General features: G+C 36.7%; 2 protein-coding genes across 8 annotated transcripts in view; one reads left to right on the top strand and one right to left on the bottom strand.

Moving 5' to 3' along the window:
- Positions 1–22,002, bottom strand: part of LOC121322053 (tensin-like) — a 309,001-nt gene that overhangs the window by 240,055 nt on the left and 46,944 nt on the right. The window lies entirely within an intron of this gene.
- The window catches only part of LOC121322055 (gastricsin-like), a 33,426-nt gene continuing 13,606 nt past the window's right edge, over positions 2,183–22,002 (top strand). The window contains exons 1-3 of one of the 2 annotated variants that reach the window (XM_041261533.1): positions 2,183–2,332; positions 2,961–3,037; positions 4,019–4,080. In XM_041261533.1, the coding sequence (XP_041117467.1) occupies positions 4,079–4,080 (2 nt within the window). In that variant the 5' untranslated portion in view covers positions 2,183–2,332; positions 2,961–3,037; positions 4,019–4,078. Of the gene's footprint in view, positions 2,333–2,859; positions 3,038–4,018; positions 4,081–22,002 lie in introns of those variants that run through there. The other variant, XM_041261534.1, reaches the window with a different exon arrangement.

Genomic DNA, 22,002 nt, shown 5'->3' with positions numbered 1-22,002 from the left:
TCTGTTAATAATTAATTTTAGATATCAGTAAATATTTTGCAGATTCTTTAAATGAATATGAGATATCTGTAAATAAACCCTTTTGAAGATATCTTAATTTAATTTGGAGATATCTAAAAATACAATAAAGATATCTGAAATTGATTTACAGATATCTTTAAAAAGGAAGCCGATCTGTTGTAATATACAAAGTATGTATTGTTAGTAAAATGTATATATATAACAATATATTATATATATATTATAATCTATATATATATATAATATATAATATATACATATATATATATATATATATATATATATATATATATATACAGTGCCTTGCAAAAGTATTCAGACCCCTGACCAATTCTCTCATATTACCGAATTACAAATGGTACACTGAAATTTCGTTCTGTTTGATATTTTATTTTTAAACACTGAAAATTTTTAAGAAACATAAAAAACTGAAATATTTGTTTGCATAAGTATTCAACCCCTATGCTGTGGAAGCTCCCAGTTTGCACCAATGAAAGAAATTGCCCTAACGAGGACACAATTACCTTACCATTGGCCTTCACCTGTGAACCATTAAAGTTGCTGTCACATTTTCTGGATGAAAACCCCACTGTTGAAGGATCATTGGTAAAGCTGTGAATCTGAAGGAAAATGAAGATCAACGAGCATTCCACAGAAGTTAGAGATAAAGTAATACAAACGCATAGATTAGGGAAAGGGTACAAAATAATATCCAAGTGTTTGGATATCCCAGTGAGCACAGTTGGATAAAGAATCAGGAAGTGGAAGCTGCATCACACAACCCAGGCACTGCAAAGAAAAGGCCGTCCCTCAAATAAGAAAGAGACTTGTGAGAGAAGCCACAGAGAAGCCAACAATCACTTTGAAGGAGCTACAGAGCTCAGTGACTGGGAGTGGAGTAATGGTGCACCAGTCAACCATATCAAGAGCTCTGCATAACACTGGCCTGTATGGGAGGGTGGCAAGAAAGAAGCTGTTACTCAAAAAGTACCATCTGAAAGCACATCTGGAGTTTGCCAGAAAGCGTGAGAGTGACCCAGCTGTGATGTGGGAAAAGGTTTTGTGGTCAGATGAGACCAAGATAGAGCTGTTTGGCCAAAACTCAAAGCGCTATGTGTGGCACAAACCTAACACTGACCATAACTCAAGACATACCATCCTTACAGTGAAGTATGGTGGTGGCAGCATCATGCTATGGGGATGCTTCTCATCAGCAGGGACTGGGCATCTTGTTACAACTGAAGGAAGAATGGATGGAGCAAAATACAGGAAAACACTGCAAGAGAATCTGCTTCAGTCCGCTAAAAAACTGGAGCTTGGGATGAAATTCACCTTTCAGCAGGACAATGATCCCAAGCACAAGGCCAAAGCAACATTGGAGTGGCTCAAGAACAAAAAGGTGAATGTCCTACAGTGGCCCAGTCAAAGTCCTGATCTCAATCCCATTGAGAATCTGTGGCACTGTTTGAAAATTGTGGTCCACAAGCGTCGTCCAACCAAACTGAACAACCTGGAGCAAATCTGCCAAGAAGAATGGACTAAAATCACTCCGACACTGTGTGCAAAGCTGGTACATACTTACTCCAAAAGACTTAAAGCTGTTATTGCAGCGAAAGGTGGCTCCACCAAATATTAATGTGTGGGGGTTGAATACTTATGCAAGCAAGATATTTCAGTTTTTAATTTTTCTTAAAAATATTTACCAACATAAAATCAATGTCACCTTACAGTAATTTATTTTGAGTTTCAGTGTTTTAAAAAATAATATCGAACAAAACGAAATTTCAATGTACCATTTGTAAAACAGTAATATGACAGAATTGTTGAGGGGTCTGATTACTTTTTCAAGGCACTGTATATATACTGTATATATCATGACAGGCCCTGCAGTTCCCATGATATATACCATGAGGCGTTAACAGAGGGCCTTTAACCACCCCAGAAGTGGTATATATCATCGGAACCGTATGGCCCGAAGTGGTTTATACCGCTTATAACACAGCTACCTGTAATATGTGGAAAGAAAAATAATTTAAATAATTTAAACACATTTAAACTAAGACAAAACCAGAAATTTTTATTGTGTATACATCCGCAGTGTAATATAGTCCCAAACTGAATTGAATTTAATTAATTGTTTGTTTATTAAAAATAAATTGCACACTTCAGATTATTGTGAATTTCTGCATCGAAAGTGCCATCTCACTAGAAACTGGAGAACTGAATACAAGCTGTGATAATGGGCGGAGTTTCAAATGATACTATGGAAGTGGGAGAGCAGCTGCAATGGAGACTGAAGCCAGATCTTGAGGTGAGTTTGTAAACTCGTAATATGCGGGGCACACATATTCTAGTACGTTTTCAGGCTTTTGGATCTCAAAATATGTTTTTGTTAGTTGTCGGACACCCTTGCGTCCAAGTCATGCCAGATCAAGTTGACGATCGAACTAGACTTTACGCATCAATCCGACTGCGGTGTCAGGGTACAGTACCTCAGTTTCCCGCAGACGCTTCAAATCCAGGCCGGTAATTCGAGGGGGTCGTGTCTGGCCTTGTCGTTACCTGCTTTTATAAGAGATTTCCTGACTGACATGAATACATTACTGCTGGTTTTAAACTCGCTGTCAGCAGAGCCTACTAATAAAATATGTATTTAGTCCATCTCAGCATTATAAAACTGGAGACTGAATACTGGTCCTCAGTTGAATTTATTGCACTGGCATAAAATCCCCTATGTTGTTGAGATTTTTTGGATTTATTTCCATAATGAATGTCCTTTTTTTTTTTTCTTTAAGTACATTAACCAGCCCATGCTGTAGTTTTGTGTGTGTGTGTGTGTGTTTTCAATCTTTTGTTTTCTTCTATTTTATTTACTGCTCCTCATCAACTGTTCTTGTCTGTTCTTGCTGGTGCACTTATTTTATTTTTATTTTTTTCAGATGGACTGCTGTCTTCACTCAGTAAGCTGGTGTTGTACCATATGGATTTTCATCCATAAATATATTAAAGGAAATAGGTGAAATGCCACTCATTTTTGGTTGTGGTTTTGTATGTAATAACAAATAAAATTGCAGTTTGTCATGGAATTTAGAATGCTGTGGTGCGTAGTGATTTATTTAGTGTGAAGCGGCTCATTAGTATGCAAGCCATGGTATACACTATATATACACAGGGTCATGTGATGCTGTTTAACCAGTCAGATGTGGTTATTCTTCCAAGCCGTGTATAAAAAAAAATATGTGTGTATATATATATATATATTTTGTTTGTTTTGTTTTTATTCTTGCCCTCGCTATTAAAAGTGGGTGGGCATGCCCCCCCCCCCCCCCCCCCCCCCCCTCTAAATAGTGAGTGGGAAGTGGCGCCCTGGCCCACCCCTCTCTTGCGCCTATGAGGGCAGGTATGAATCAGCCTTATTTTGCAATGATTGTACATTTCATTTGTTTTCAGTAAAATTAAGTATTTTAGAAAGTTCAAAATGTAAGGTTCTGTAACATATGTGGCCTATAACTAATATACTGAGTTCCCCTAGTTTTTTTTTTTTTATTTTTAAATAAATCACACTTTAAAAAACATATAAAAACAAGTGTGAGTGTGTTCCATTGCCATAATCTTTAGACTTGCAAAAAAATAAAAAATTCTCTATTGGACATTGTTAAAAAAATCTCACCAATACAGTGTATTTGTGGATATCCCTGCACCACTAAGATTCCCCTTGTTGCAGAATGGTCTGGATTTGAACAAAGGGTTTTGTCGGCAAGGGTTCTGATTAATTAATCGAATTATCCCCAGAGGAAAAAAAAAAAGTTTCCGATTGATTTTTTAAATCCATTAATAGAGTGAAGGACCTGGGAGAAGAGACATTGCTGCACACAGGAGAGAAAAAAAAAGTCCAAATTGCAATGAATAATTTAATTAAATGAGATAAGCTGTATTTAAGACCTAGTTGTCATTAGGTTATAATCATGTAGAATTACTTTTTTTTTTTTTTCTACAGATTGTGAAGGATCTTTAGAGACTTGGTTTTCTGAAAGAAGAATCCGCCCCTTAATCAAATATGTAATTATCAAACTCTCTCTCTCTCTCTCTCTCTCTCTCTCTCTCTCTCTCTCTCTCTCTCTCTCTCTATCTATATATATATATATATATATATATATATATATATATATATAGATATATATATATAGATATAGATATATATCCATTTCATCTACACCATTCATGGTCAGTTTGTTTGGTCCCCCTCCTTCCCTGCCTCCACCTTGCAGGGTGTCTTGTCTAGTGGGAATGACCGACCGGATTAGGTTTCTGCCTGGGGAAATCATAGTACTCTCCCCAATTAGCCTTAGGCAGGTCAAGTAGCCAGGGAGAGAGAGAGAAAGGGAAGTGGCTTGAGCTGTTTTTGGGACTCAGTAAAACTGTAATTGGGCTTCTTTTGTTCCCAAATTGAAGAGTTCTGTACCCATGCTGAAAGAACTGGGCAATAAGAAGGCAGCAGACAAAGGAAGAGAATCCACTTCATTTCCTCTCCTTAAGCGTACAGGGCGCTGGGGGCTTATTAAAGCACAGAAAGCCTATTCTTTCAGACCACAGAAGGACCTGCCGCCACCAACCTCAGGGTAACAAGTTCACAATCGGGTATTTGAGTAGTGTTTCATGGAGGCCACCTATTAAAAACACTGAAGGAAGTTTTTTTTTTTTTTTTTTTTCGGAATCATGATACCATTTATTTCGTATTGAATCAGCTAATCCATGCTATGGGGGATGAAATATGTAGCAAAAACTTTTGTGGTAATGTCTTTCATATTACTTTTTATTTTGTAAATGGCATCCATGTCCTATGTAAAATCTGCATCTCTTTCTGGCAAGTCAGTTTAAGTCATGATGGGAAAGACAGCAAAGATGAAAGGGAGAAAGGATAGAGAAGCATGATATAGATTTACATGGCCAACTTCCCTTACAAATTTACAACAGTGGGGACGATTCATGTGTCACTCCAGAACAATTTAAATATCTTGCAGACTTTTTCGTGTCAAATATAAATGTTGTCCTGCTTGCCCGTGGTGGCGCTTGACACAGACATCTCAAAAAAATGCTGATAAATACTTACAAAACTTTTCCTAAAACCCTATTTGTGTTTTACCGGTACTTAAAAACTGTAGCTTCCAAAAGGAAATAAATTACGTTTTATAAAGGTAAATCAACTCAAATGAAATATTTCCCTTAGTGAAATAAAACAGCCTACTATTTGTGAGGCTACACTGCTACATTTGTAACAAACCTGATTTCATTTTCAGTAATACAATTTCACCATTATTTTATGAGAAAGGAAAATACAACACAATTCAATAAAAAAAAGTATTTTTATATTGGCGCCCTTCACACCATGGGATCCCAGAGCGCTGTACAAAATTCAAAACAAAACAAGTGACCTCATATGTACCATACACTCCAGCTACAACCAATTGTATAAAAGCACATCAAAAAAGCATGTTTTCAATTTAGATCCATTGTCTCAACCTGCCTAATGTCAGCTGGAATGAGTACCACAAACAAGTTGCACAGCAGCAAAAAGCTTTGGCTCCAGCAGATTTCTGTTAATCTGTTAATTTGTAATTCAATAAATCATCACATTGCGGGTTCTCTGTTCTGAATACATTTTGATGAAAGCATTACATTACAATATTTTCATAAATATTGCTCAATTTATTGATAACCAGAATCACAGTATATTAAAGGCTAAATATTGTAAGAATCACATTTGCTCTTTAATATAATTTGCTTATCCTCCAAACCCTTTCCCTACTTACACGACAGTTACACTAAAGAAGTGTTAATGTGTCTGGTATAATCATTCACTTTCAAAAAACGCTAGAAACATCAGAAACTGGAGATATATTTTCCTTTTTTTTTTTTTTTTTTTTTTTTTTTTTAATTTTTTTACAGTGCAGTACCAAAAGACCCTCTTACCATAACAGATATTATTACAGCACTACAGACTAGCACTACCAAGATCATGGTTACTGGATAGACACAGGAACTACAATAAACACCAGTGCGAGTCTTAAAGTTTTGCCACATCAGTGCCATTGCTTTCAGAGGCTCAGTATCATTCAGAGGTATCTAATCTTACTACTTTCTCAGTACTGACAATAGTAGTGCCATATCATTGCCAAGGACCTGGATTATGTAACAGATTGAATATCACATCATTTTTTTTACAGTATTGGCACAGCAGTACCACGTCACTATCAAGGGCTCGCTTTCTTGGAAGTGTTGGTTAATCCCAGAGCAGATGATTCCTAGACCTCTGCTGTACAGATACAGCGATGTATTTTCAACACGACAGAACAACAAGGCAATGTGTATGGCCTACTATGGGTCCTCTTTTTTCAGCTCTACATTAAAGTGTCTAAAAATAAACGCTCTTGATTTCCTGGGGCCAATGTTAAAATATATCCCAATTTGGCAAAGTAGGTGGAAAAACTTGCTAAAAGTAGCACATCAAACTACAGTAATTCACTGCATACTGCATACAATATGCAGCCTGCAGTAGTGATGCACAGCAATACTGTAGGCAGCCTGCTATAATATAAAAAATCCCTGTGGTCTTGTCCCACAACCCTTTTTCACAATCATAAAATTGCATGTAATGTACACATTTTTTTATGAAACAGACACAACATCTGCATTCATTGTGAATATAACTAAATACAAATAAAATTGTAGTACACCACCCTCTTATTTACAGTATAATACAATACTGCTCTTGTAAAGCTGCAGTAGCTGCTTCTCTTTTTGTAGTCATTCACTGCTCCTAATACTGTACCACTGCAGTCAGCCGGCTATAATACAATACATTTCTTAGCGGTTTAAAGCTTGCACACATAACAAAATACACTTCTACACCCTTTTAATGATGATGACATATATTTATACTAGTTTGATATGCACAGTTTTAGAGCTCTTGTACACTATTTATTGTTCAAAAAAATAGTTTTGATCAAACAACAACGCAAATTATTTAACATGAGTATTTGAAAAAATAAAAAAGAACGTGGTGATACTTTACTGTCTTTCTTGGTTGTTTTAAAAGTTTACCCTGACCTATTACAGGTTTGTATTACAAAAGGACTACATTGTTTTAAACATATGCACAATATGTTAGAAAATTACGGTATGTGTCTTTCCAAGCTCAGCGGTGGCAAGACTAGATTTGATTGAGGATAGTAGTAGTGCTTTATACATGTGCAATAAAATAACCTTTTCTAGTATAGCATGAGCTAAACTTGTGCAGCATAATAAGTTTGCTGCCTGCTATAAGTAATTGGAAGTTTAATTGAAAGCTTATTAAGCATTTATATATTAAAGCCACAAATGTAATTTTTTCTAAGGTTTCCCGGTAAATGCTATATATATATTGAAATCTATATATATATTCTGTTTTCCATACATAACATATTAGTAATTATCCCTGCATCTGTTCTCCTATTTATCTACCTAATTGTTTTCAAGTGACCTTATAGCAATGGCCTGGTTCAACTTGAATTGATTATCTTTGTCTCATTAAGCCATTTGGCAGTCTCTTTATTACAGGCTCCTGACTGGTTAAGAGGGAGGCAGTTTTTATCTAGAGAGGACAGAGAAGGGTGCGGGTGCGGTTTGGTTGCGGTTTGTTAGAAGACCTATTCTTTAAGCTACTGCTTTTGAAGAAGACAAAAAAAAAACAAGAAGTTTATATAAAAAAATGTAATCAATGTTACAATTAACTTATTTAGCTGAGTTTTAACTTAGCTTTTAGAAAACTAATAGAGATTTATTGAAGTCTTTATGTCCACCCTTTGGATTACTGTTCATTGTCTCACTAAGCCGTTCCTGTTTTACCCTGGGATTTAAAAGGATTATTCGTCCGAACTACCTCTCCATTGGGAAATTGTTTGTTGGACGGGCATTTCTAAACCAGGGCGATTGTTTGTTTCATTGGGGTTCAACTAGCGCCTCCAGGACAAAAGCCCCAATTTATTGGTTTATTGTCTTTATTATGCCCTGTGCATGAATAGTTTAAGCCAGGGTACATTTTTTGAATATTTTGGTTTCTGTTTTTCATTTGTATATTTTGAGACTCTGCCCATTTGGTGATCAAGGACTCAAATTGGACTTTATTTTTTTGGGCCACTTGATCAGATTTATTTTGTAATTGTGGGATGTGGTGATTTTCTTTTTTTTTTTTCACTTATCTACCTTCTTGCTCTACCAGTTTTTTTGTAATTCAGTATTTCTATTCTTACTTTGTGGTTTGTTTTTATTGCCTCAATGCATATTTTTTGTAAGGATTACTGTCTTGTCCTGCGTTTACTTCTTGTCTCTGACACTCTGCTCCCCTACCTTTTTTAATATATGGCTTATTGCAGGTGGGAATATAATTGTGATCAGGTAGTTACAATTATTTTGATAGACCTCTAGACTGGAGTTTGTTACATTAATTTGGTGTACAATTCTTAAATGCTGATACTGTGGAAACCAGGTGACAGAGTATAAAGTACTGCATTAAAACCTGATCAATAGAATCAAAACATTTGTTTAATACTGGACTGTTTTTATAACTGCTGTATATTTTTTAAAGTGTTTGTTTACACTGACTGAAGGTTTAAGCTTTTTACCAATATGAAAAAACTATTTTTAAAGCCTAGTTTAAGACCTCAGTAATATTCAAGACTTCTAATCAATTTGATACTGTACCTTTTCAATAGTGCAACTTGTTCTGCAAGATCCTTACTGTGCCGTTATAGTTAGATCTGTTTTCCCTGTAGCACAGGTTTATTCTGCCACAGCCCTAATAAATTAGGATTTCTCTCCCCATTCACCAAATGTGTTACAGGTAATATGGTGATAGCACATGAAACACATATTTTGAAGGAAATAAAGGAATAGATAGTGAGAGCATGCAGTATGTGATTTGAATCTCATTTTGCTTCAAGGTAATGAGTAGTATCTCAGTCTTTAAGCTGCAGCTGCAATGTTTCCCTGCTAACCCACAGAAGCAACCTACTATCTCAAATGTGTTTGGGGCTTAATTACCAAGACCTGATTTAATTACTGGATTGCAGCTCCATTACTCAGAGCTATGAGAGACGGTGAGGGAGTGAGGGAAGTGAACGAGCTCACCAGACTCCCTAGCTGCACCTCTGTCGTCCCCATTTACTTTATTACAGTCGCTCTGCACTAAAGCAATTTTAGTTTGCATCCAGCAAGGTCACCCCCTCCCAATTTCGCAGCCCACTGTCTCCTTTAATGAAGTTTACCAATAGAGTATCTAGCATTTGCTTCCTCTGAAAACAATCCTTTTTATCTATGCTGTAGTAATACACTGTCATTATACTTTTTTTTTTCCTCCACCCCCAGGCTCTGGTGAACATTAACATATGCCTCCATAACTATTCAATAGTGCCACATTCAGAAATGCCAAAACACAATGTCTGTTGTTTTAACTTAATCCATTTTTTTTTTCTCCACTCTGCCAATGGTGTGTAAGTAACACAATTTCCATGTAAACAGACTCATAAGAAGTTTAAATGTAGCAATATTTTGCTAACATGTAAAATGAAAAGCTTATAAACAGCTACATGTGTTCAATAGGCTGAATGCAAACTGACGATGACACGCTTTCTTAGTGCCTTAACCACTGTGCATAATAGCCAGGTCCAATTGCATGAGTAGTTGTACACTCGCAGTGAAAAATACAAAACATCATGCTTATCAACCACCATCACTTATCTTCAGTTTCAGCAACTGTATTGTAATTATGGCACAAAATATTACATAAGAGCTAAGAATTTACGAAGGAGAGGAGGCCATTCAGCTCATCCGGCTGCTTAATGATCTGAGAACTTTGTCAAGTTGGGTCTTGACAAAGTAAGGATCCTAGTGATTCTGCCTCAGAAATATAACTAGGTAACTTGTTCCATACCCTTGCCCCTCTCTGTGTGAAGTAGTTTCTCCTTCCTTCTGTCCTACAGTAGACTATCTGCACATAATTTCCAACTATGTCTTCTGGACCTGGCTTCTGTGCTGCACTTGGAGTACTGGTTCAGGTTAACTATATCAACTCTTTTTAAGGTCCTATAGACTTCACTTCTGCCCCCCTCCTAATTCTGGGGGTGTAGACTATCTATAGGCACTTTATATCAGATTTTCCTACATGAGTGAGGGAGGGCCTTTTACTCAAGAGTGGAGGAATGTTTAATCGATCACTGTGACCTGTTCTGTATTCTGTTTATACACCAGGCTCCTTTTATTAGTTTGGTGGTTTATGTTTTAAAGGGCAGGGTGGTTGAAAAGCCTGTTGAAATGTGTTTAAGTTATAATCTAAGTTTTGAAAGCTGTGTGACCCTATACAAACTGAATCAAGCTTGGAAAATGCATCAAAATCTCCCCAGAGCACTAGTCCATGATGTGGCAGGGCAGATCCCTGGGGTTAATTTCTGTCCTTGCCAAATAAATGTGGGGTTTGTGGCTGTGTGACTGACTAGTAAACAGCCTAGCTGTCCAGTATTCTAGGATACTGTAAAGAATTTACTAAAGATTAGATATCGCTCAAAAACAGAGTTAGGATTTTGTTTTTGTAATAAGTGCTCAAACGCGCTAAAAACTAAATACTGTTAGGTCAGTAATTCAAAAGGGGCAAACTAACCCCAGAGAAGAATTTTTTTGCAATGGTTAATTGCACGTGATATAAGCAGAAAACAGGATGGTTGTTTGTGAGTTACTCAAAATACGATTGTTGTGAGTAAAGATATAGACCCATATTGCTCTAGATATAGACCTATATTGCTCTATGGGCATAGGAAATGTAATACATTGGCAATTTGCCCACAGTGAGAAAATTGGGCTTGTAAACAACTCAGGACTTTGACCATAAGTTTTTATGTTTTTCCTCATATTAATTATTTTTACCCAGTTAACTTTTTATCCTTTCTGACAGTACTGGAAACACTTGGGACATCCCATGCCCTGGAATCAGCAGTATCTCCACAGTAAAAAGCACCTCAGTGGCGTGTTTCCCTCTGCTTTCATACCTATTAACGCAGGTTTCATGAGGTAGGCGCACAGATGTTTGTCACCTGTTCACCTAATTTAAGTTCAATTTCCCCTGTGCATAGCTCTTGCAGCTGTGTTTCGGGTAACATGGCATAGCCATTGAAAAACCATTACTGAAATGTGCAAATGCTGTGTATAATTGTATAGTAGTAAAGGAAACATCATGCTATTGTGGAAATAAAGCTATGCATTGTCCCGTATCACATTGTTTGTAGCCTACTATGCAAGTAAGGTCAATTACTTTTTTTTTTTTTTTTTTTTTATGTAATTGTTATGTATAACATTAATATGAGAAAGCCTATTTGGTTTGCATTTTCTTTTCAAGCATGTCTTGAAGACATGTTGAGAGGCAAATGTTCATAATGTTTGATTGAAACCTATTTAGACCAGGGGTGGGGAACCCATGTTCCTGGAGGGCCGGTGTCCCTCATTGTTTTTGTTCCAACTGTGCCCTATATTAATTAGACTAATAATTGGTCCAATTAAATAATTTAGGGCACAGTTGGAACAAAAGCCAAGGGGGACACTGGCCTTCCAGAACCAGGATTCCCCACCTCTGGGTTAAACCATTGCTCTTGTTTTCATTCAATATTAAGATATATTTCTTAAATCTATTTTGTTGAGTGGGGTGATGACTGTGGATGTCCAGTAACATTTTTTTGTGTCTGTACTGGATTGGTGGGTACAGTAGAATCTGTCAAATGATTGGCTGTAATTGGTTCCAATGGTCCATCGGATATGTGAACATACTGTATCTCGGAGGGTTTTTATACTATATTGAAGTTGCTTGATCATGTTTTCAGCCTGATCCGGTCAAAGGGTAAAATATTAGAGGGGTCAGCAGTTTGGTGCAACCAAAATATTAATTTAGCTCTGATTCAGCAACAGTACACAATGTATAGATGAGAAGAAACCTCAACTTGAAATCAAGGTTGTGTAATTAAGAGGTCTTAGACAACACAACAGTCAACATCACTCATTCATGCTAAATGAATGAGTGCTCAGACATTAATAAAGCTCTGACACTGTAGAGCATTAAGCCCCCCCCCCCACCCCCCCCGCCCCCACCCATTAATTTATTGTCCTGGTAGGAAAAATTTTCACTTCGGGTATATATATATATATATATATATATATATATATATATATATATATATATATATATATATATATATATATATATATATAATTACCATGGTAAACCCATCTCAAATATAATACAAAATAAATTATTACACTTAACGCTATTGATGGATAAAACGAAGTAACAATAAATAAATACATCAAAATATCACTGGGATTAACACATCCTGTTTACCATGGCAGTGAATGGGTTTAGTAGAGCAGACAAAAGTTAATAAAACAAGTACATTACAGTAATTTGTTGCAATTCCTGCCCATTTCTCATACAAATATTTATATAATCATTATCTATGTTTTTAATAGGACTATTTAGTAAACATTTGAACCACTCCTGGCATATACCTCATTGAAGAAATATCTTACGATGGCCCCTGTAACTGACAAGCTACAACTTGGAATTGTTCTGCAATGTTCCTGATGTTATTTGAACACAATGCCAAGAATAAAGTAGTAAGAGTACAGTAGTATTAGTCCCTCATTTGTATTACAAATCGCAACCAAACCTTAGCAATAAATATGTCTGAACTTCTGTACACACAGCATTAGTACTGTAGTGAAATAGGTTAACACAAGCAGGTGCTTCACACAGGGTGAGGCAATCCACACACAGGTGGAGGGCGGGCGCAAACCCGAGACTTCTTCCAGCCCTGTTCCTGCCTTCCCCCATGCACGCAACAGTATGTATTGTGAACAAGTTTTTTTTTTTAAAACTGAAGTATAAAAATGGGCCCATCTGTGCTGGGACTTAATAAAAAATACCCTTCTATTTCAGCCTGAGCTAGCAGTTTACGGGTTTGTTAGATGTGAAGTGTCATAGGATGTTTACATAAATTTGCAAGAGTTGAGTCTGCATCTTAAATGGTTTAAGTATAAGGTGCTGAATGAATGAAGTTACTCGCAGTGGCAAATATTTCCGTTGTATCTGAGGCAGAGTGTGGTTGTTAGAGTCTGGTAAATGCTGGGAAAAGGAGGGACACGTATATCTATTCAAGGCTTTAAGCTATTCCCCACTATTATAGCATAGAACAGGTGTATCAAGTAGAATGGCACACCAGTAAAATTTATTTCAAATAGCAGAGCTACAGTCCTAAAACATGTATTTTAGGGTACTAGGTGGCGCATGGGTAAGCAGCACTGCCTTGTCATCTGTGGCAGCTTGGGTAGAAATTTCACATTGATTTTGTCGCCAAACCACCACACAAGTTTGGACAGTTGGCACTGGGTGTCCAAAATATAGGCCAAGAATTAGAGGTGCATGGATGTGCATCACCCCCTCTTAGAGATCAAAATACAGTTGCAACCAACCCCAGACTTTAATTAACAAATGTCAGTGTATTAGGATAGTATCTTCATGAGGTGGACGATAATATATGGGCAGCTGGCTCTTTGGGCTAAAGTGTATATGTAAAAAATTGTCCACCTCATGAATATACACATACTGTACATAGACAGGCATATATACGATTCACCACCACCAGTTATTCAGAAAACCCACCAACCTTAATTATCTTTTAACTAGATCATATCCAAACTGTATCTTAACAGTACTCAAACTATCCTTATACCTCTGCTCTGCAGACAAATTGTGTCATTTTCAAAGCACAGACTGCAACTCTCCAGACAGGCTGACAGGCAAACACAAAATCAATAAATCAATGAAAATAAACCCTGTTATGTAAGACTATCTTATCGTCATCGTCCATTCCCTTAGTGACACAATTCTCTTATCAAATATTACACTTGCATAAGCTTTCTGTATTCTTCACTGTTTATAAATTCCTCATTGTGCAACGGTCCCTTTCCTTAGGCACCTGTACATATCTGATGTTCCTGTGACACAGGAAAGATTCTGAAGTACACCTGTAGGATAAGGCAGAACCTACTGTGCTGAATCATATTTAGGCTGCAATAGTTTCACATTTTTCAAAGTTATTTATTGTTGAATGGCATGGCATAACATGTTTAGCAGACAGATGTAAATGTAGCACCTTTTGTACTGACCCAAACAAACTGTACAGTGTCCATTACCAGGATGCATATACTTACCATTCACAAAAGCTCTACCTAAGTCCTCCTGCCCCCCAAAGGCACTCCTTATTGAGAATTTCTCGGGAAACTGGTCTTTTCAATCCCCACCTAATCATTTTGTCCACAGCTAGGTCCCAGATGCAGCAAATCTGTCTACAAACAGGTCTTGCCAGGGGGAACCAAGGCCATGGGACTGCTAAGAGTCAATGATTTGTCCTGGCAAATTCTCTTTTTTTTAACTTCTATAAAATACATCTCTGCAAGAAAAAACAGCTAAGCAGAGGGTTCATTACAGTGCAACATGAGCTCTGTGTGTTTGTTTTTTTTTTTCCTACTGTGAAGGTCAAAGTTTAACCTGCTCCAAGTGAAATGCTATTGATGTGTCTGTGATACACAACTCCCCTGTTGATTATTGACAGAGTCCCTGTTCTTTTTCTAATGGGGCTGCCAAGCGTTGGGAGAGTATAAAATACATTAGTACCGATCAAGGTTTTATTAAACTTGACAAGAAGCAAGAATGATGGTGATTTAACTGCCGGTTAATAAAGAACAATAATAGGCCTGTCTGTTATTTAAAAAATAAAATAAAATAGACACTCCAGCTTGCTGGTATTTGAACCTGAACAAACAGATCGTTTTAATCAGGTGATTTATGGCAAGACCTGGCAAGTCAATGAAATATGTGACTGTGTGTGGTGTTTAAATACAGTCAGTACTCATGAGAGTCATGTTAAATAAACAGTGTGGATTGAATATTCTATAACAATGATGTCATATTATTATGACCATAAGACAGAACAAGGCACAGCAAAATAAATTCTTCATTCTTTGCAGGGGGTTGGAATCTATCCAGTTTCTATCCATATCTATCCAATATGGCTCTTCTGAAGTATCCCATTTAAGGTTTTCAATAGGTTTAAAAAAAACTGCAAGGATGGTGTTAGTTTTACGTAGACGCAAGGATAGTGCTGTCAAAATGCAGCATATTGATATTTTAAACATGAAACATGTTTAATGAGGAGAAACGACTGAAGCTATGTTGTTATTCAATTTGCTTTTTAGTAAACAAAACCTTTTTTCTTAAAGTTTGTATGGCTCCATAAGAACTCCCTTGTAAATGAAAGCCGAAAGGGCCAGACTGCTTTAGAACGTTAATCTGGCGATATAATAAGGTGCCTGTCTTTCCATCTGTACCTAGTATGTATGTCACAGTTCAATGTTTACATCTAAAAAAAATCACTTATCTGATGAAACACAAAATAAGAATATAAGAAGTGTGTGTGTGTGTGTGTGTGTATATATATATATATATATATATATATATATATATATATATATATATATATATATATATATATGTGTGTGTATTTATGTAAACACTTATTTTCACAGTTTTCAAACATAAATTAAAGCATGTTCAAATCTTTTAATAAACAGGAATCACAACAGCCCCATAGTTGAAGGTAACGTTGTCATATGATTTTAATGGAATGAGGAAGCCTGTGGTAAACAAATTACTATGACATGAGGTACTGAAAGTTATGTTTGGAACAGCAGCACTGTTGATAAGCGAGTTGGTTGCTTATTCAAAGAGGGTAATTGCAGCAGTGGCTCAATGGCAGCAGTAACATAAACACAAGTCTTTCAACAAAGTGTTTTTGCTGGATGAATCGGGGAACCTGTTTTCTTAAGTAACCACAAATACCCTGAATAATTTGGATCATTAACTTTACCGTACAGCCTCGCCCACAGTTCAGATCTGAACAATGCTTGCAACAAATGTACCATACTGTTCACTTGTAATAAAAAGGCATGTGGATTACAATGCTCTCCACAGAGGGCTAAAATTACACCATCACTGTAACTTTTTCCAGGCCTCCACAGGTGTAAGGCTGGAACATTACAGGCATATTTAACATGCTACATTTCCTAAATAGGTATTGTCTTACCCTTGTGCATTCTACCATATAAAAGCAAAGAACAATGAAAGAATCGTAAAGAATAGGTTTGTATTGTAAAGCCCAAAGAGGTATGGCTTACTGAAAATGTGGCAAACCATTGTAAATTATGTTAAATGCATATAGTAGAAAAATAAAAATACATGTGTTTGTTTCAAAACTGCACATGTGAAAATTAAAGTGCATGACAGGTAAATGTAGAGGATTGATGTGTCCCATTGTACATTCCTCGTCCCATAACAGTATTGCAGTAGATACAGGAATAACATAAAACAAAACAGAAATTGTTTTGGGTCACTGAGGAATTTACTCTCCAATTTATGAATTCATTTATTGAAAATCTGGGCTTATTGGTCATGTGCTTCTGGCAATTCACAGACAGGCAATCTGCTGTCCCAGCATTCTCTAGCTCCCAAATGCACTATATTCCCAATAGACTAATAAGGAGATGGGAAGCAACGAAGTACAAGAAGCTTGATAACTCAAGCTGTGCGGCAAAATTGCTATGAGTATTAATTACCCATCATATTTAAATATTTACATTCTCAATTTGTAAAACACCTTTCTACATAGCTTATCAGAAGCGCTGGATACACAGATGCATAAAAAGTACAGCACAATCATTATCAAGATTAAGTGCGTTCTCTCCACTTGACTACAATGTTATATAAAGCCAGTTTTCCCATACAGCACTGCTGCGGTTGATATCTATATATAAATTCAGCATTTTCTAAAGAGACTGCTGCATACCCAAGACTGCAGCAGATTTCATAGCATAAATCACATCCTAATGATGCCCTGGGAAAGCAATATAGTCAAAATCCTGTTCAGTTATGATTAAGTGGTAAAGGTTATTCTATCCTGCTGAGTGGTTTTTTTTTTTGTTTTTTTTTTAGAAAAAAAGAAAAAAAAAAACTAATGGCTGAAATGGATTTGTTATGCTTTCTGCTGAAGGCTCGTAATTGTTCATCAATAAACTGAGGGGGGAGGTGGGGGTGAGGAGGTCTGGGGAGAACCAGGGGGATCACTCTGGGTCACATAGGTCAGGAACCCACCCCCCACCAACCCACTCCAACCCACTCCCATAGTAGATGACCAACAAAACCTTTAATTAAGTGTATTTGTATTGTATTTATTTATTCATGATGGAGACTGGTTCTTTTGAGCTTGCTTACTCATTTACAAAGAGTGCAGGTGGTGGTGAAATGTTTATGCAGTTTGCCCTTTTCTTACCAGATAACCTTCATTGGGAATGTAATATACAATGGTCAAGCAACAATGGTACAACAATTGCTATATGGTACCACAGTAGTAACGGGAACAACAGCAGTAGGTTAGTTTAGAGCAGGGTTGGGGAACCCATGTTCCTGGAGGGCTGGTGTCCCTCCTGGTTTTTGTTCCAACTGTGCCCTAAATTACTTAATTAGACCAATAATTGGTAATAATTGGTCCAATTAAATAATTTAGGGCACAGTTGGAACAAAAGCCATGGGCGGCACCGACCCTCCAGGACCAAGATTTCCCACCCCTGGTTTAGGAGATGTTGATCCCAACCAGTATAGAGAGGATATCGTAGTGTAGTTGGTTTCTGGAGCTGAGCATCCCTTTTAATGAGACTAGCGGTCACCTTGTGTTTTTTTTTTTTTTTTTAGCTGCTTTTGTTTTCTTTATTAAATCATTGCTGGTACTCTAGTGGCAGTGCCCGTACAGTGTGTTAACACCCAATGCTGTGGGTCTGACTCATTATTATTCACTGATGTCCCACGCACGTACACTTCCCTCTGTTACAGTGTCATACATCCCATATCGCAGGTGTTTTCAATGTTAGAGGTAAAACTATAATATTAACCATAGTTAACAAAGTGTTGGCTTTCAAACATTTTGCTAAAGAAAGCTTTCACAGAATTCATGAGAATATATTTGAAGTTTAAACTGTGGTATTACAGTACTTCAGAATTTATCTTTATGAACATGGTAGCTATAAGGTAGGGTTGTGATGTAGCAGACCCATAAAATCTGTCTGGAAAATTTCTGTGATATTGCTGCGTCAGGGTTGAGCTTGACTTGAGTTACCAAGCTTTCTGAACCAGTACCAGGGAACTGTGGGCAAAAATGTAGGTGTATTGCTAATATTTGTGGGAGAACATTGCATAGCGTGATTGTGTCCTTTATCCTTCAGAATTAAATTCATAAGTACCTTTTTGTTAAATTTGCTGGACAAGGGATTTGTTCCTAATAAGGGCTGGGTTAAAGGTTCTCTGAACAAGCAGCCTCTGCTGCTGAGCTGCAATGTCATTCTGAGCATAGGAATATTAAGTTCAGAGGCAGAGCGTGTGAACCCAATGGGAGATTAGTCTTTCCAATCTCTCCTGCTGGGAAGCCTCACTAATAATTATCATTTTTCACACTGAAAAGAAAATGAGTGATCACTTGGAAATGAAAGATTCAGTATTTGCAATTACAGCCAGCATTATCATACCTGTTCCTTTCATAGAAGGCCAGTCTGGGATATAACTAACGTCACACAGCTCTGTTTTGGGGTATATCTGTAGAATTACTGCAGTTTCTGTAATCAGTACCTTTCTCACTAATACTCTGCAGTTATACTTATCAAATGACCTTCAGTGACAGAATTGTACTACAGTTATTAACATTTTAATATAAACACTGCAACATACGACACATATCAGACAGTTCGAGGTGCCGTCAGCAAACATTGCACCAGGGCAATAGTTTTTATTGCCACTTCTAGCCGTTTCTGTGAATGTGCTAACTGTCAGATATTCAAACATTGTGCTTTTAGTCTCCAGGGCAAATATGGTTCATTAAGTTCTGTATCTAATTTAAGAGTCTTTTCAGAAGCAATGGCTGGAGGGCACCAGATACTTGGAATGAGCTACCATTGCCTTTGAAGTCTGTAATGCATTCAACTTGATAAATACTGCTGCTATGTTATGAGTTATGAGTTAGTTGTTGGAGACAAGAAAAAATCTACATAGTGTGTCTGTTGTATAAGTAGTAATCTTTATGCAGGGAGGATTTTAAAGGATTTAATTGAACGCTTTTATAACAGTAACATAGTGTTTTACACTTAAGGAACAATGACATTGGTGTGGTGTGAAGCAAGGTCATAATGGCACTCCTGAGCTATATTGTTTACAGAGGAACACGCTACAGCAATACATATCTCACTTACATCTTATATACATCAACTTTCTAAAGATATTTATTTACCTCTGCTTGTCTAAAATAATCACGGTAGTCTGCTGAAAGCGTCCCTGTGAAATGTTTCTCAGTAAACAGTGGTTTTAGAACAGGTGTAGTTAATTAGTGTCATCGTTTATGCTATTAATAACAGAATGGCTGATCTCCATAGAATACAATGAGACAGTGTCCGGTTGTTGTATGATGTCTTTTATATCCATTGCATAGTGTTTTATTGTATTTGCTGTACAAATGACTATGTTGAAATGTGCATGCTACCACTGTTACATGTAAAAATGTAACTGTGTCACTGACAGGCTGATGTGCAGAATGAGAGATGCATACATCTACACAATCTGACACTCCCAATAATGCATGCTAAAAATGTTAATGCCAAGTTTAATTACAGTTTATTAAGTATTTTTATGCAACAATGTAAGTGTAACATAAACGTAAGTACAGGCAGACACCAATATACCTCAGAACCTAAAACTCTCAATAACTTCTGCTAAATTGTGTTAATCACAATTGGACAAATTCCAGTAATGTAATGTATGTATGGACTGACAGACCGCATGCTGGAGATTTAATTCCCTGCAGTGGGTTAATAAATGTTGAAGGTGACTTATACTCTCAGCAGTATGCTCAAGTTGGGAATTTTTACTCAGGTGACTTCAAAGCAAAGTTCTCCATAAAGAACTGTTATTTCTTAGCAGGCATGTTTACGCTATTTCAATATTTGACCTTTTTAGTTTGACTCATTTTGGTATTGCTTTTGTCCTTTATCAGTATAAGTCACCACCTGCATATCCATCTAAAAATAACTGATAGTTAGGCTTCTCTCACCTGCTGTGTTGTGGGCTAGGCTCTGCTTCATTGGACTGGTATTAAATGCAGGGCCTCGCTACTGCTGTGAGACTGACCTGCACGACGTGACTCTTGTTCTATCCTAGATAATTTTCTAACAAAGTACTGGTCTTTTTTAAACAAGCCAGATTATAAGGTTACAATTCCAATGCCTACCAACTCTGATGCACACAGCCCTTTGAAGAAATGTAACATTTCTCTACAGTGCGGTGCAATACATTTTGTTGATTGAAAAAAGCTCCAGGAACATGCAACGCTCCAGGAGCAGCTACACATAACACTGACACCACAATACCTTTAAACTTGGAGCTTGGTGTTCTGTTGTTGCTGTAAGTCTTTGACTAGCAGAGAAGGAAGTGTTTGCCTCTGTGTTGCAAAAATGTTTTTTTTTTTTTTTTTTTTTTTTTTATGTAGCAGTAAGAAGTTTTAAATTGCTTTAGAATTTGTATCCCCCTTCAATGAAAAGGATGTTTTAAGGTTATTTTGGATAGGGGTTCACTGGTCAAGCATTAGGTCTGAAAAAATGTCTAATATGTTTGTTATAGGCTTTAAGATTCTGGCAGTTATATTTACAATTCTATAAAATTTAACACAATATACACAATTCTTTATGTTGATGCGTTACTAGAGTGACGTGATCAGTTATATAAATGGAATGCATGACTGACCCCTGCAGTGTAAATGAGGAAATACACACAGAGGGAATTATAACAGGTCTATAACAGCTCTCTTATGAGAAACCCTGCTACATACAGTATAGAAGTGCTGTAAATGCATTTGGAGCCATGTAATTCTCCTTGAGCACCTAGTTTAACCACTGACCAGTTTGTAGTTTAGATACCATCCAGGATTCATGGTTGTTCTCCAGGACGAATCGACAACATTCGAATTTCCCTCAGGGTATTACAGCAATGACAAACCATGGTTAAATTACCAAAATTACTGCAAAACCTTTTTAAGTCTACGGCTGGCTTGAAAAAATACAACGTCTGGAAAACTAGTTGACCGTATGCCATAGAAAATAATCATCTAATGCATGTCTACAGCTCGTTTGAGTATCGTTGTATTCAAAATTTAACTTGACAATCTGGCTGGTAATGATGGGAAGTTTGAGCTCAGATTTGAAGATGCCCTCCACAGATAACAGATAATTGTTTCCAGCTAAACCTGTTTTGTTTATCCATATGCAAAAAAGGGAACTACTGCCACTCATCCTTCAGAATGGTAAACTGGTTTGCTGATACAATGTTGTCAAATGTGTCAGACTTTTTCTTTTTTTCTCTGACAGGACATCTCATCACACGACTTAAGCAGAGTTGACATGTATTGCAAACAATCTGTATTCATGCCTATTTAAATAAATCTGTTATCCCATTCTTATTTGCACCTTTTGTTTCTTTCTTTTATTCTTAACCCTTTTTCAGCACGAACTATGCAGAAAGATAACCCAGAGATAACTAACTAAATAGTTTCTGAGATTCTGAAAGCCTGAATGGGGATAACAAAAAGTTCATCTGGAACATCCAGTTTTGGCTTGTTTTTGCAGGATCTATATTGAATTTTTTTTCAAATTAATCAAATAAAAAGGTTGCAAACATGTGATTTGCTTAATAAACATTTCAGTGTAATCTATTTTTTTTATTTATCCTGCTGTTTTTGAATGTTAATGATATACATACACAGT

The sequence above is a fragment of the Polyodon spathula genome, chromosome 10, assembly GCF_017654505.1.
Source record: "Polyodon spathula isolate WHYD16114869_AA chromosome 10, ASM1765450v1, whole genome shotgun sequence".
Classification (NCBI taxonomy): domain Eukaryota; kingdom Metazoa; phylum Chordata; class Actinopteri; order Acipenseriformes; family Polyodontidae; genus Polyodon; species Polyodon spathula.
Note: the sequence above shows the minus strand (reverse complement) of the source record. Positions and strands in the feature narration are given on the sequence as shown.